The 14,266-nt window shown below is 36.1% G+C and overlaps 1 protein-coding gene across 2 annotated transcripts; it reads right to left on the bottom strand.

Moving 5' to 3' along the window:
• Positions 1 to 114: 114 nt before the first annotated feature.
• LOC102238154 (excitatory amino acid transporter 2-like) lies at positions 115 to 12,766 on the bottom strand. 2 transcript variants are annotated; one of them, XM_005809482.2, is made up of 11 exons: positions 12,580 to 12,766; positions 9,417 to 9,556; positions 7,419 to 7,571; positions 6,415 to 6,665; positions 6,202 to 6,310; positions 5,610 to 5,736; positions 5,283 to 5,516; positions 4,239 to 4,433; positions 3,773 to 3,907; positions 3,149 to 3,359; positions 115 to 2,211 (listed from the first exon to the last, which is right to left on the bottom strand). In XM_005809482.2, exons 2-11 carry the CDS (start codon positions 9,544 to 9,546, stop codon positions 2,140 to 2,142), a joined length of 1,617 nt encoding a protein of 538 aa, XP_005809539.1. In that variant the 5' UTR covers positions 9,547 to 9,556; positions 12,580 to 12,766; the 3' UTR covers positions 115 to 2,139. The 2 variants fall into 2 exon arrangements, with proteins under 2 accessions (XP_005809539.1, XP_023187745.1); XM_023331977.1 differs by lacking the exon at positions 115 to 2,211 and having other exon boundaries at positions 2,906 to 3,359.
• Between the last annotated feature and the right edge of the window lie 1,500 nt (positions 12,767 to 14,266).

Genomic DNA, 14,266 nt, shown 5'->3' with positions numbered 1-14,266 from the left:
CATGTAGTCAGCCAATGTTATGAACAGGGAAAATGTTATTTATTCTTCAATATATGCATTGAATAAAAATGAAAACATATATCTGAAATTTTACATGATAAAAGTAAACAAAAACAAAATGAGTCCAACTCACTAATAATGTATATTTCAAATCAGAAAACCAATGAAAAATGAACTTTGATGCATTTCACATATGGCTGATTTTAAAAATATAAATAAAATTATGCAGTTAGTCTTTCAAGGTGACAAAGCCATACAAATCAGAGGGCTTGATGGTTTTATTCATGTAGGCATAATATAGCTGCCAACATTAAGTTGAACACACACTCAAAGCCACCTCAGCAGAATCAGAACCTAAAAATACAGTCTTCATGGGATTGTCATAAAATTTGCTCTTTTTTATAAAAAAAAAGTTATAGTTTGAGTACGTCTTTATCTTACTCTTTCACAGCCCATCAAAACGTCTATTAGGCCAATAAATAAGTACAGAAATAGTATTGCTCTATTGTTGCTTAACACTGTTAATAAGAATAGTATTTTTTTTAGAAATATTTAGAATAGCAAAAACACTTGTGACAAAAAAAGTCAAGTCTATACATTTGATTTGTATATCTCTAAAAGTGAATATATACACAAAGTGCAAGCAGGCACTTTAAACAAGGATGTATAAGCTGCTGCTTATAAAAAATAATCCATTTGTTTGCTAGGATCAATTAAAGTTTTTTAGCCTGTGATACTCAAAAACGTGAAAACAACATTCAGTGACCTTGTTGTTACAGTGCTGGATGTATTAAAGTGCTGGAGGCAGAATTTAGTGTGCACTTGCTAAACAGATGTGACCATAGATAATTAAGTCTAGATCCAATTACAAGCTTGTTATTTATATGCAAATCTGATGTGAAAAATCTACAAAATCTAATACAATCTTGTGAGAAGGCCCAGCCATCCTCAGATGCTGTATTTTCTCTGCAAATGTATCGGGTGAACTTAAGTCCAATAAAAAGCTTAGCAACGTCAGTCCAGAAATATTTTAGTCAAAGTGATCACACTCTGAATGTGACATCTTCAAGGCAAAGTTGTTATATAGCACAGAAAAAAGAACAGTTTGTAATAAAATACACAAAACTATGTCCTGCTTAGATTTTCAGAGAAAATCTTTGTTTGTTTGTTTTCTCTTGTTGAACCACTAGCTTTCTTTTCCTTTTAATCTTTGCTCTTTTCAGCCCCAAAATGCACCGAAATAATCAAACATCCTTCCGAGGTCACAGGCAAGCAGACACTCATTGGTTCATATGTAAGAACAGACACATAAAGTAGAAATAGATAAATAAATAAACACAGGAACCGATTTCCTCTCCGCAACACATTCTGTTCTGTTTGTTGCCACTTTTAGAAGCCACTCCCTGTCTTAAGTCTTAAGCTTCACTTCTTAGGCTTGACCACGTGTCTGAAGGTATAATCCCATAAATCAAACAGTCAGAGGTAATGCAATGCTTTACAGTCCTGTACTTCAAGTTAATGCCAGCAGAAGCAGGGCTTCATTTTGGCTACGTTCTTTTTAGCCTTTGGATAAATCAAACAGCAATGAAAGTTACACATTTGTGAATGTCAAATATTTCATGACGGAGCTCGCATTTCGCCAGCAAATTTCTTACTTCATTCTGATTCTTTGTTACAATCTTGACTGCCAAGGCAATTTCTCCACCATTTTCATGTCTTTGTCCCTTAGGCCATGAAGCAAGTGCTTAAACACAACAATAAAGAAATCAGTCGTCTTGACAAGAAAGGAAGAATGCAGCAACCCTGAGTAAGGTCCTGAGTGTTGTCAGCCAGCTATTTGACTCATCCGAAGAATTGCTTGAAGCAGAAAAGTTCATTCCAGTTTATGTGCATGCATAGATTTGCAGACGTAAGATCAAATTTAAGATGCAAAAGCATAGCGTCCTCCAGCGGTTACCCAGGAGAGAAAGGGAACCCTTTGTTGACTTGCAGAAGAGTTTCCATTCTGTGTCATCTCATTGCACTCTCTGTGTCCTTTCACAAAATATATATGCTTTTTTTTATTTGTTTATTTTTATTAAGTTAGTGTCCGCAGAAAGTTACAGCTGGTCAAATTCAGGCTAAAGTGCTGAATCTGCATTACTTGAAATTCCATGGATCCTCCTCAACAATAGAGAACTCTGGAGTGTTGCCATTTTTGCCGTTTTTGACCTGCAAGCAATTATCAAGAACAGCTAACTATTTGGGCCAAGGCACCATCATTAACAAATACTTAGTGGTTGTGGGAAGAGAAGCCATTCCTTCATTACATTCAAAGCGTTAACCGGTTGACAGACTTTAGTTTACAAATCCCCCCCCAAGAAAGTCAAATATGCCATAAACAAACAAATGGAATGATACAGAGGTTCTGTTTACATGTTCCTCTAACTGAGAACACCAAAACCGTTCTCCAAAGTTGGTCATGTATCTTATGGATTCTCTCCCCAACCGAATTACAATACTGATAGTAAAACACAGGCAGTGAAATGTCAACAAAATCTGCTGTTTGTACACAAACAGAACTACAAAAATAAGTCTGAGAGGCATTTATGAATGTAGTGCATCGCTAGCGATGACATATGGTGAATCAGCAGTCTTTATGCATACCACTGGCTGCAAAAGAATTTAAAACGCTGTCTGTTGATTGACGAGTGTAATTTGGTTAGGGTTGCCATAAATACATGTCCAATTAGACAAAGCAAATAAAAATGACACCACAAAAAATAAATAAATAAAAGTAAAATGTAAGCATTCACAAGAAAACACAGTGTTGTTAAAGTTTAAAAAATATATATATTTTTAGTATTTATGAGACTTCTTGATTAATAAAATGAAAAAGTACAGACTTTGCTTTTGCTGAACCTGGTATCACAAAAACTGCTTTTTCGTTCCATTTATGGGTGAACAAATAAATATGGACATATTTATTTTAGAGTTTCACCACTTATAAATATATTTTCATGAATGAAAATATCACAAGTGCTATGACCAAAGACACATATAGGGATCAATTAAAAAAAGAAAAGAAGAAAGCACACCAATAGGACAAACACAAAGCTGAGGGGCTTCTCTACATGCAAGTCTCTATGTCCGTTAATGTGAAATGTACCTTGCAGTCGTCTATCAGAATTGAGTTGTGGTGAGCATACATATTCTGGTTGGTGTTGTTTTCAAAAAAAGACTGTGTCTTTGCCATCTCAAAGTCATCCATCCGACTCTGCTGGGCATCATACATGTCTAGTTCGTCTTTGGAAAGGTGGTAAACAATCCCGGCACCGTAGGAGTCCCCGACCACATTAACGGAGGTGCGGAAACGATCTCTGCATGTTGATAAATGATAGAAAGAAAAAATATATGAGCAAATTATCACAACAAACTACAAACATTAGTGTTGTTCTATTAGATAGATATGGTTCAAACTCTCCAAAATTGTATTATTTGGTTCTAAATATTGAACACTTATTTTTTGATCTTCAGTTGGTTTTCTCTTTTCTCTTCATGTCTCTTTTTTGAAGTTTTGATGTCATAAACATTATATATCATCATTAAATTGATATTTTAAAAAAAATCAGTCACAATGATTGTGATGTTTATCATAGTGATGTGATTTTCTAAAATTACCTAACTGTTTACATTGCTTATAAAATCCTAAGTTTTTGAATCAAACTAATGCTAACATGGTCTTGAGCCCTTAAGTTTTCAATAATGAAATCAGTGTTTGTGTACAACTCACAGCAGCCAATCAACAGCGACCAGGAGGCTTATGTCCTGAGTGGGGAGCCCCACTGCTGTGAGAATCAGAAGCATGGTCACAAGTCCTGCACTGGGAATACTGGCAGCTCCAACACTGGCCAAGGTGGCTGTCATGCTAAACAGGAGACAAATTTATTTCTTAGCAGGTGAAGCCAAAGGCTGAATGTTTTCATTTTTCCTTGCATGTATTGAATGTAAATGCAGTAGAAATACCATAAATAACAGATTCACAACTAAAGTCTGGACATTCTAGAGATAAATAAATAAACAAACCAATCCTTGAAGAATTAAAGGTTGCTTGGTTTAAATTATTTGAGAACATTGTAAGTTTAGTGAAGAATAAATTAAAATATGATGAATGGTATTCATGATTTGACAATTTTAAAAACTCAAGGAAAAAAAAAATACAATCCAACTGTAACATTTATCTCTAGCCACATTCTCACCTCACAGTGACTATCTGGCCCCAGTCCAGCTCAATCCCATTCATTTGAGCGATAAAGATGGCCGCCACTGCCTCGTAGAGCGCCGTACCGTCCATGTTGATGGTGGCCCCCACAGGGAGGACAAAGCGTGTGACCCTCTTGTCAATGCCCAGGTTTTCCTCTAAGCATCGGAATGTGACAGGCAAGGTACCAGCACTGTTCAATCAAACGACAAAAACATTCTCCATGACGACAGTGATATTTAGGTTTTATACTCCATATATATTTTTAATCAGGTCTAGAACAGAGAGCCATTACAAAAAATATGTGAAATTATCTAGAGGGCCACATAAAATTGTATAATTCAACTGAAATGTCTGTTTAGTTTTATAGTGACTTGATCTACGTATATTTCAGCTGTAAATAATTATTGATCCCTGGTAGGTTGTTATTAGATGTTCATGTACTGTATTTCTTAAAGAATAATTGGATTCTGCTAAAATCAGTTTCTGAAAGTAAGAGTTCGAAGAAAAAGCCTGAAATCAGAAACTAACACCAAAATGTGGTTTGTTGTATCTCTACACAGGTCATATTCTCTATAAGTCTGTTGATTCTCATAAAATCTCAGTCTAAACTATTATAGTGCATAAAAATCGCAGTTTAAACCTTGATATTAAATTTACCAAAGAAAAAGTACAATAGCTTGTTTAGAATTAACTGTTTTTTGTATATTTGGCAAAGAGTGGGTAGTTAGAAACTTAAGCTCACATCAAGAGGGAACAAAATGGTTTACATTCCTAAACAATTAGAAGCAAAGTTGAATTTATGTAGGTAAAAGTTTATGATACTATTATGTAAAATAAGGCATGCTAAAAAGCTTAATTAAATACAATTTTACTGAAGCAATAGGTTAAAATTTTTGTATTCTGCTGAAAAGAGCCTTATTGTTTTCTTCCCAAATACATATCTTGCTATCATAGATAACTGTATGATTGTTGTGCAATATTATAGCAATTGATAGAGAGTTCAAACTATAGAACATAAAAAATCAAAAGTCTATTTTACCTAGATGCCGTTCCGAGTGCTGTGACCCAGGCTTGAAATATTCCCATAAAGAAGGTGAAGGGATTCTGTTTTACTATCACAAAATATATTAGCGGAAGGAAAATGCCTCCATGGATGATTAGGCCCACTATCACAGTCACCATGTACATCCCAAGCTGCCTTGCAACCATCTCCAAGTCAGCAATGGAGATTATTTTTCCACAGATAAGACAGGCGATACCAATCGGAGAATACCTGAAAAGAAATATAATGTAACATTGTTAAGCAATTTCCCTTCTTTCCAGAATGAACACACAAAACACAATAATAGAGAAAACTTGCACTCACCACATAATTGCATTCACAAGCTTCATAACAATTTCATTCAGAATGTTGAAAAACTCCAACATCAGCTTGGCCTTCTCTCCCATTTTCCCCATTATAACTCCAAAAGCCACAAAGAATCCAATCAGCCCTGCATGCAGAATAATAGTGATGTTAATTTTGCTTGAACGAAAGATTGTTTTTAACACATTTTATCTCTTGCATTATTCATCATAATGAGTTTAACCGTCAGTCCGAAAAGGGTTTGGATTTCAATCTACATAGCTCTTGTTCATTATGTTTGATTCATACCTCCTAATTAGACTCGTATATCTTTAAACTGAGGATGAACCAGGTCATGTAGAAATGTAAAGAGATAATCTAAACAACTAGTGATGAAAAGACTAAAGGTTTTTCTCTGGTATGCTCTTACAAACCTTACTTAGCTATAAGCTTACACACAGAAATAAAATACATTACAAATATTTGAATTAAAAAATATGCTTTTTTCTTTTCTTATATAACTAAAAAATTAAGTGAAAAATGTTTTATTTTTCTTTAAGGGCACTGTCAGCCTATTTCAGACATAATGTGGGATTTTTGAATTTGCACCTACCTAGGACATTCATCCCACTCTTGAACTGAAGTGACCTCTTAACTGTGAACTGTGGAGGTGCTCTCGTCCTGTTGGTTGGCACTGGTACTTTGGTGGTTACTGTCTGGATCTGGACAAGAAAGACATTTTAAAAACAGGCAAAAAAAGAAAGAAGTGGGAGCAGCTGACACATCACGTTATATGGTGAGAGAAAATTCTTTATGTGACGCCTACCTGCTGGAAACAGGCCTGGACCAGATTCTCTGGGAAAAGATTTCGAACGAGATCGAAGAAAGCATCAACGCTGGATACTTCATCGTTCTTTTTTCCATGTCCTAGATTAGCTCTCAGTTTGGGATTCCCTGGATGGATGACCAACACCAAGATTACTCCGAGGACGGCTGCAATTACTGTTGTTGACATGTAGTACACCATCGCTCTGGTGCCTAAACGACCACTGGATTTGGCATCCAAGCCCGCAAGTCCTGTTGGAAAGAAAAAATATATATTTCAGGAAAAAAAAAAAATCCAGGACATTTTTTTTCTTTATTTTTTTTTAACGTTTAAGAGATATTTGTTGAAAAATTGATACTTGGAAAATGTTTTTCAGCTTTCCTGTTTTTCCAAGGTCACAACTTTTACATCCAATCAAATCCAGGTTTATTTATAAAGCACCATGCAGGACAATAGAAACAACACAGAAAACAAATATCAGCATCCAATACTAAATCTCTGCTGCTAGGAAAATAATTTGATTTAAATGCTGATATGTTACTATATCAGCAACATGAAATGAATCAAATTAAAGTTACTATAACATACAGTAAAATTACAATGTAAACTTTGTCTGCCATAAGTCATAATAGAAGAGGCAGCATCAAGAACAATACCCTGAGCTATGTTTAATGTTGCAAATTAAATCATTTTACAGTTCAGGTTTTGTCTTGCGAATGTTTCAAAGGGAAAAGCATCTTCAAACTGAGAGGAAACAATACCAGCTATAAAACATACAGATTGCTCATAAGTTCCCTAAGACAGAAAAAAAAAATCTTTGTAAGAATATTTTAGTTAGCGAAACAAACACAAATTTTAAAAATTAAAAATAACACAAACTGTCTTTTTCCCTGTTGCAACCCAGCTCCCAGGTTACAGCAAGTACAGTGTGACCTCATTTCAGGACACTTGTTTGCAAATTCAGCAGAACATTCCATGCCGCACAGACACCGAATCTCACCCACCTGTGACCAAACTGGAAACAACAAGAGGCAAAATAAGCATTTTTAGCATCCTCATTAAGATCTCCCCAGGGAAGGCAATGATCATTATAACGTCAGGAGGGAGGGGTGATATGTGCCGTAGAAGCATTCCAGCAATGGAACCAAGAAACACACCTGTAAAAGAGAGAAAGAAACATATTAAAGACAAAGCCTGGTGACTTTACGGACTGGAATAAAACATCTGAACCCTTATGTAAACACATATTCAGAGGAAATATGTCAACACCCTTTCCGCAAACAGAATCTCATATTATTCACATATTTCTTTTAACAATCAGCATAATAGTTGCAGTTTCAAGATATTTGCCTTCCATAGACATTGTGATTGCAGTGCTTTTGTAATAAACAAAGAGCAACGATTTAGAAGATTTCGTGAGTCAGTAGTGACTAATCTAATTGATCTTTTCCTACCTACCCTGCACTGAAATCTACATAAATAAGAATTATTGCAAGAAATCTTATGAAAAGGGTGGCCATTAATCAGTGTATTTCAATGTAATAAGCTCCAGAAAATTCTGAAACCTTCTTTCTTTTACAAGAGATTCCAACATGCAAAAGGTTGAACTCTCTTATATTTACGCTCCAGTGTGTTCACACTGCGTGGGTGGATTTTTCTCTGATGTTTCGAGTTCCTCTCAGAGCCCAAAGACAGGCAGCAGCTGCTGCAATTGTTGAAGCCAGGTGCAGCAGTTGCTCTCCACTGATTGCACATGTACTGTAGGTATGATAGGACACACATGGCTATCACCCGATCCTGCCAGTGGCTTTTGATGGTAGATGATGAACACAATGTTAAATAGCTGCAATTCGATTTTGGTTCTGGAGGAGAGATTTACTCATAATTGATTTCAATTTTTCCCATCATGAAAGTTGACGGAGCTTTTCTCTTTTTTCAGACGCTTCTTCAAAACAACACACAAAAATATGTTCAAGGAGGATGAACTGAATCGAAACCTTTGCTAACAAGTTCAAATTAGATTAGGAAAGTATGTTCCCTAATAGTCAAGCAGATCCCTTGGCAAAGCAGTGTGGGAAGAGTTTTGCTTTTAAATGGCGAGAAAAATGTTTCCTGGCTGGGCAAGATCAGAGGTGACCTCTCAGAGGATTGTGTTTTATTATGACATTATTCACTATAACATAAACACGAAATAATAAAAGTTACTACCAGGAGTCTCTCAGGCACAGCCTGAAGTCATCCTATCCCATTGATTCATTCACTTTATTCATTATTTCAGATATTTTTTCGATGCTCTAAGAAAACCTTTTAGGTGTTTTTTGAAGAATAGAACATCAGAAAAAAATTCACCCACACATTGTGAACACATCAGAGCTTAGATGTAATAGAAACTCCCACTTTATATGGTTGAACTGGGAGTCAACTTTTCTCTCCGGTGGGTTTAAATGGGGGCATCTGGCACAGGTTGGTGCACGTCCAACCTGTGCACCAATTTTCTTGCTGATGGACAAATGGTGCACACTCAGTGAGTCAGACATGTGTTTGACAATTATTTCATGATCTGAATGTCCTAATTTAAGAAATCCCATCTGGGCACCAAATTCATACACTGCCGCAAACTGAAATAGTGGCCTATGTGAACAGGATAGTTGGGTTCTCTTTGGATATTTGTAGAATATTTTGAATATTTGTAAACATGAACACCAATGTTTACTGCACTTTTGTTTGCTTCCGTGTCATTTACAGGTATGAAATAAATAAAAGATGGCATAGACTGATCCTCTGCAGACTCTGAAGCCTGCAGAGAACACTCCATCTTCACTGGAGCTTTTTAATCCATCCACTTGCTCCAGTCCCGTTTTTTGGTGACCCACTTCATGTCAAACCAGACTATTGTTTGAAATATGCTTCCACCCCCTGTGAGTCCCTGAACAGGATATATGAGAATTGAAGATAAATGGATTGTGTGTAGACTTATGGAAGTAGGGGGACAATAGACTTACCCAGGATTGTGAGAGTGAGAACCATGTTCTTCATTATCTTTTCACAGATATTGCTGCATGGATTCTCGGGAGTCTCCACGATTGGGTCTATGTGGCTCTCGCTCATCCTGACCTCCACTTGCTTCTGCATTTTGATGGCACTGAAAAATACATAGAAGAGTTGGTATTTAGGAGTGATAGTTTTAATTATTCTGTGGGTTTTGGTTCAGTTTTAGGAAGCATCTTCTTGGTTTAATCTTGTATTCAAGGAGGTTTGGTTCCTTTTTTCTTATCCATATGTGAGTTTAGACTCTCAGTTGTCATATGAATTTGAAGTTGTCTTTAGAGTGCCTGATCTTGTCTCTAAATGCCTTGTTACCAACTGTTCTGTCTCTTGTTAATCAATTCAAGCCACTATAGCCTCTCTCCAGTATTTGTGCGCTATGTTTTTCTTTGTTCTTTTCAGATGATTGTTGTTGACTTCATATTTGCCTTTCTGCTGCTTTGTTCTGCTAAGTAACTGTTCAGTTGTTTTGTTTGCCATTGGCTCTACTTTTTATTTTTCTCAGTAGACTCATAAAAAGCTTTTGGAGTTCTGCTTTCTGGTCCTCTTCTAAATAATCATTGCAACACTAACAACATTCGTGCAATGTTATTCACTTATTATTTCTTTTCAGCTCATAGAAGATAATGGCAGAGGTTGTGTGGTTGGATTTTAGACTTTATCTTAAGCTAAAGCTACTCAGACAAATTGTTAGATTAAAATTTCCCCTATTTTATAATTGAAAAAGTGATGAAAATATTAAACACAACTAAATTAATTTAACTATGTGCCATTTGTTTCCTTAATCTGGGCAAACTCTTTAAAAGTTTCAGGAACGCTCTCAAATATAGCAACTGTTATTCTAAAAAATTAAATAAAATAATTATAATTCCTTCTGTTTCTGTGTCATTTGCAATTATTGCTATTAATTTTCCGCTACTGGAGGAAGGCCTAGTCCTGTGTTTCTGTGTTGAACTATCTCTTTCCTCTGAGATGAAGCCACAAACAGAAGCTATTGCTGCCATTTACTCTACATATTCTCTTTTACTTTCCCATAGAAAGCTTGTGTGAACTTTTTTCCTCTGATTCTAGTCCTCACAGCCAGTCTCAGCTGACAACCCATCATACTGAGCCTGGTTTCTTGTTATTTCTTCCCTCACTCACCACATGCTTAGTCAGGAGGTCAAATCTCTGCGAAGTCAACAATGCAGTTGTCTAGGTTGCCTTGGATATATTTTTACCATTAAGTATTCATTGGTTCCCTGAATTTGACTGTAGTATTTATAAGATTGAATGAAGGTGTATGCAATGACTGCATATGGACTTTGTTTGAATGTGCTGAATTTATATGAATTAAATGGGGACTGAATCTGACTCTTAATGACAGGGATTGAAGGTCACCATTTTGCCACTTGAAGTGCCTGGAAATTACATTTCTTTTTAATTGGCACTGAATAAATAAACTTAGTACAACTGAATTATATCAGAAAAGAAGTTACTAATAATTTGTCTTTCAAAATAATGTGTTTGATGTTTCAATTTGAATAAACAGAATGCTTAGTTTCACAGATATCCTTGCCTATGGCTATGTTATCTTTGCCTTTGTTTAATCAGCTTTGCATGATGATTAATGCAAATTTGGAAAATTATGTGTACTGAAGATATACAATTAATCATGAAAGATGTATAAATATGTGAATAAATAACTGGCTCCAGGATATTTTGTGTTACCAGACTGTTATTGAAAGGTCTTTTGCAGGTCTTAGAACACTAAAGTATTCTACAGTCTATTCAGAATGCTGAAAATTAAATTCTGGATGCTAATTGCACTTAGCAAGCTCATCCATCCTAATGTGTACTTCTCTAACTCTCTGACCCTCATTTTGTCCTTAAAGCAACACATAGCTAAGGTTTGTTGTGGTCTAAACTAAAGCCTCTTTGACTAAAGATCAACTCCCCCGAGGAGCCTTTAAATCTCCTAGAGAACACAGACGTACACAGTTATGTAACAGTGAATCCCTGGGGTCACTTGAACCACCTTGACCTCAATGACACCAGCAACATCAACGTAAGCAACAAAAGCTACAATAAAACCACTGTTGTTGTGGCTCACTAAAAACACTCTTCTGCAAACAACTTAATCAAACGTTTTTTTGCATAGCACATTTCAGCAACAAAGCGGTTTAAAGTGCTTTATGTCATAAAAACACAAAAATACAAAGTCATAGAAGTCATCACTGCCAATAATTGAGAAAGTCAGTAAACATTATAATTTGTCCAGTGCCGTCATAACACATTAAAATGTTGGTCAGTGCTTCATTTATGATGGTTCAGAAGCAACTCTAAACAGGTGGGTTTGTAATATAGATTTAAAGAAATTCAGTGTTTCAGCTGTTTCACAGTTTTCTGAAAGTTTGTTCCAGAAAACTGCAAAATGATTATAATTTGGAATAACTGCTTTACAAAGAAACTTAAAGGCAGTGCATAAGGGGAGGACACGACAACTGCCAAGTCAATCAAGGCTGTCTGATACAGTGTGCTCTGGCAGTAATGAGACTTAAGCGATTTAGTAAGGATAAAATTAGCTCGTCCAGCTCACAAGTGGTTGAGTTATGTAACAGAAAACAGGCTTCCTATGAAAAGTCAAGGTGGTAACATCATCTGCCTGAATCTCTTATGCAGAACATTGCTAATTAGACTTCATGAAGCTGCATAACAGACTTCAAGCAGTGCATTAATAGAAAATATCATTTCTTCACATTAAAAAGTTAACATGTTAATTATTGATCAGTAGTCTATGTAGTATCTGTTTTCTAAATGATTGTCGCATAGCAACAATAGGGTTACTATGAAACACAAGCAAAGCATTAGCATGCAGGGCAGATTTGGTAGAGGTAAAGAGTAAAGAGGAAATAATATATGCACTTTGTCCAGGACACAATGATTGAATAACATGTTATTTACCAGTGCATCACAAAAGACAAGATATCTGCATGAAAAACATTGATGTATACCATCATTGCAAGAGCACACATGGTGAGGGAATCAAAGTTGCATCACAGATAATGATGCTTCATCTCAACGTTTAGTCGTCATTTGCAAAGTAAAAACGGCAATTGCAATTTTAACAATAAAACTTACCAGATGTATGTTATTCAGGACAATGTTTGCACTTGTTGGGAGATATCACACGACCAATGCAACTTTTGGAATCCTCTGCAAAGTCATGTCTCAATCATCAGCAAACCGTCAAAAAGATTTTAGTCCTTTCAGTTGCAGCAACAATCTGCTGGTCACTTCTTGTTGTAAATCCACAATCGAAGTCAAAGATGCCTGCCCTTTCTGCTGCAACGACGTGTGCAGAGGTAAAGTGGTTAAGTGGAGGTGTGACTGAAAGCTCCCCGACAGGAAGGGTGGAGTCATCCTGCCAAGATTAGGGAAGAACTGAAAAGCCTTGGTAGCATTTTTTTCTTCTTTGTCTTTAGTTTGAATATGTTTGGTTTCTTGTGTTTTCCAGAGTTCCTGCTTAAAAATCAATAATGCACAGATGACCTTTGACACCTATTTGTGCATGTCCAAAAGCTGAACATGTATCTTATAAGTGATAACGAAAAGCTAGCTGCATAACGTTTGGATTGTACAGAAGGTCAAAACTTGAAAAATTGGGGTTTTGCTCGAACATTTAATTGGTAAGAGAAGCACAATATCCATGTGCATTTTATACTATGCTAGATTGTAAAGAGAATGAATTCTGCACTTCCAAAACCTAAATGTAAATAAAATTCAGATTCAGGAAAGACACCAACCAAGTAGAAGCTTAGAATTTCTAATTTATTTTTAAAGACCAACTGAACACATTTTAAATCATAATTCAGAATTGTTGAAAATCAATTGTCTTTGCTGTCATGTCAACAACAGCTACTTTTGAGTAAAATAGACATACATAATTGAATTGGGATAATTTTTTTTCAGATTTCCATGGAGAGTAAGAGAGCTCTGTAAGATCTGACACTCAATGTTACCAAATTGTGGAATAATTTACCAATTTAAAACCGAGTAGAATAAACTGTTTGTAGTACTCACACATTAAAGCCTGGAAGGCTTCTTGTACAGCTCTCAGCTCAGAATCGCTTTAATGGACCCAGCTCATTAATATACTCCCTTTGTACATGGCAGCAACAAATAGAGTGACTCAGTGCAACCACTTATTTATGTCAAACATTGCAGAGTCACATCTCCTCAAACCGGCTTTGACACTTAGTCTCAGTGGCTCTGGGTAATTTATTTATTTGCTATCAAAAGTTCAACCTTACGCCACTGACTTTTAAAGCATTTATTTTTTATTTGTTTGTAACTTGTGGGAAAAGCGCTATACGTTATTTGGAACATTAACTGTGTTCCAAATAATGTACGTCAGTCTGAATTCTCCTGAAATTTGTGGGGGTCGAAATGATTAACTTTTAAAATCCTTGGGTGCTCTGAAATGTTAGAAGAGTTTTATTGCAGGGCAGACCTCAGCGCATGCACAGGTAGGGAAAAGCCAATATCGGAGCACATGGCAAAGCATTTGTCCGTGCAGCTCCACCTTTTTCTTCCCACTGCAACGAGCCGTCCTCATGCTGCAACACCTGACAACACAAGGCCATGCTTAGACAGCAGGTGTCTATAATTAACTAATCTGTCCTGAGCCATCCTAATTCCAGCGCACATTTACACCAATATGTTTCAGAAACAGGGAACATGTCTACAGCTGTGAAATCCTTGAAGTAGACAAAACTTTGAAAATTTGTGTGATTAAGGAAGGAAATGTAAATCTGTGCATTAGGCC

The sequence above is a fragment of the Xiphophorus maculatus genome, chromosome 4, assembly GCF_002775205.1.
Source record: "Xiphophorus maculatus strain JP 163 A chromosome 4, X_maculatus-5.0-male, whole genome shotgun sequence".
NCBI lineage: Eukaryota > Metazoa > Chordata > Actinopteri > Cyprinodontiformes > Poeciliidae > Xiphophorus > Xiphophorus maculatus.
This window is presented reverse-complemented; position numbering and strand designations above follow the sequence as displayed.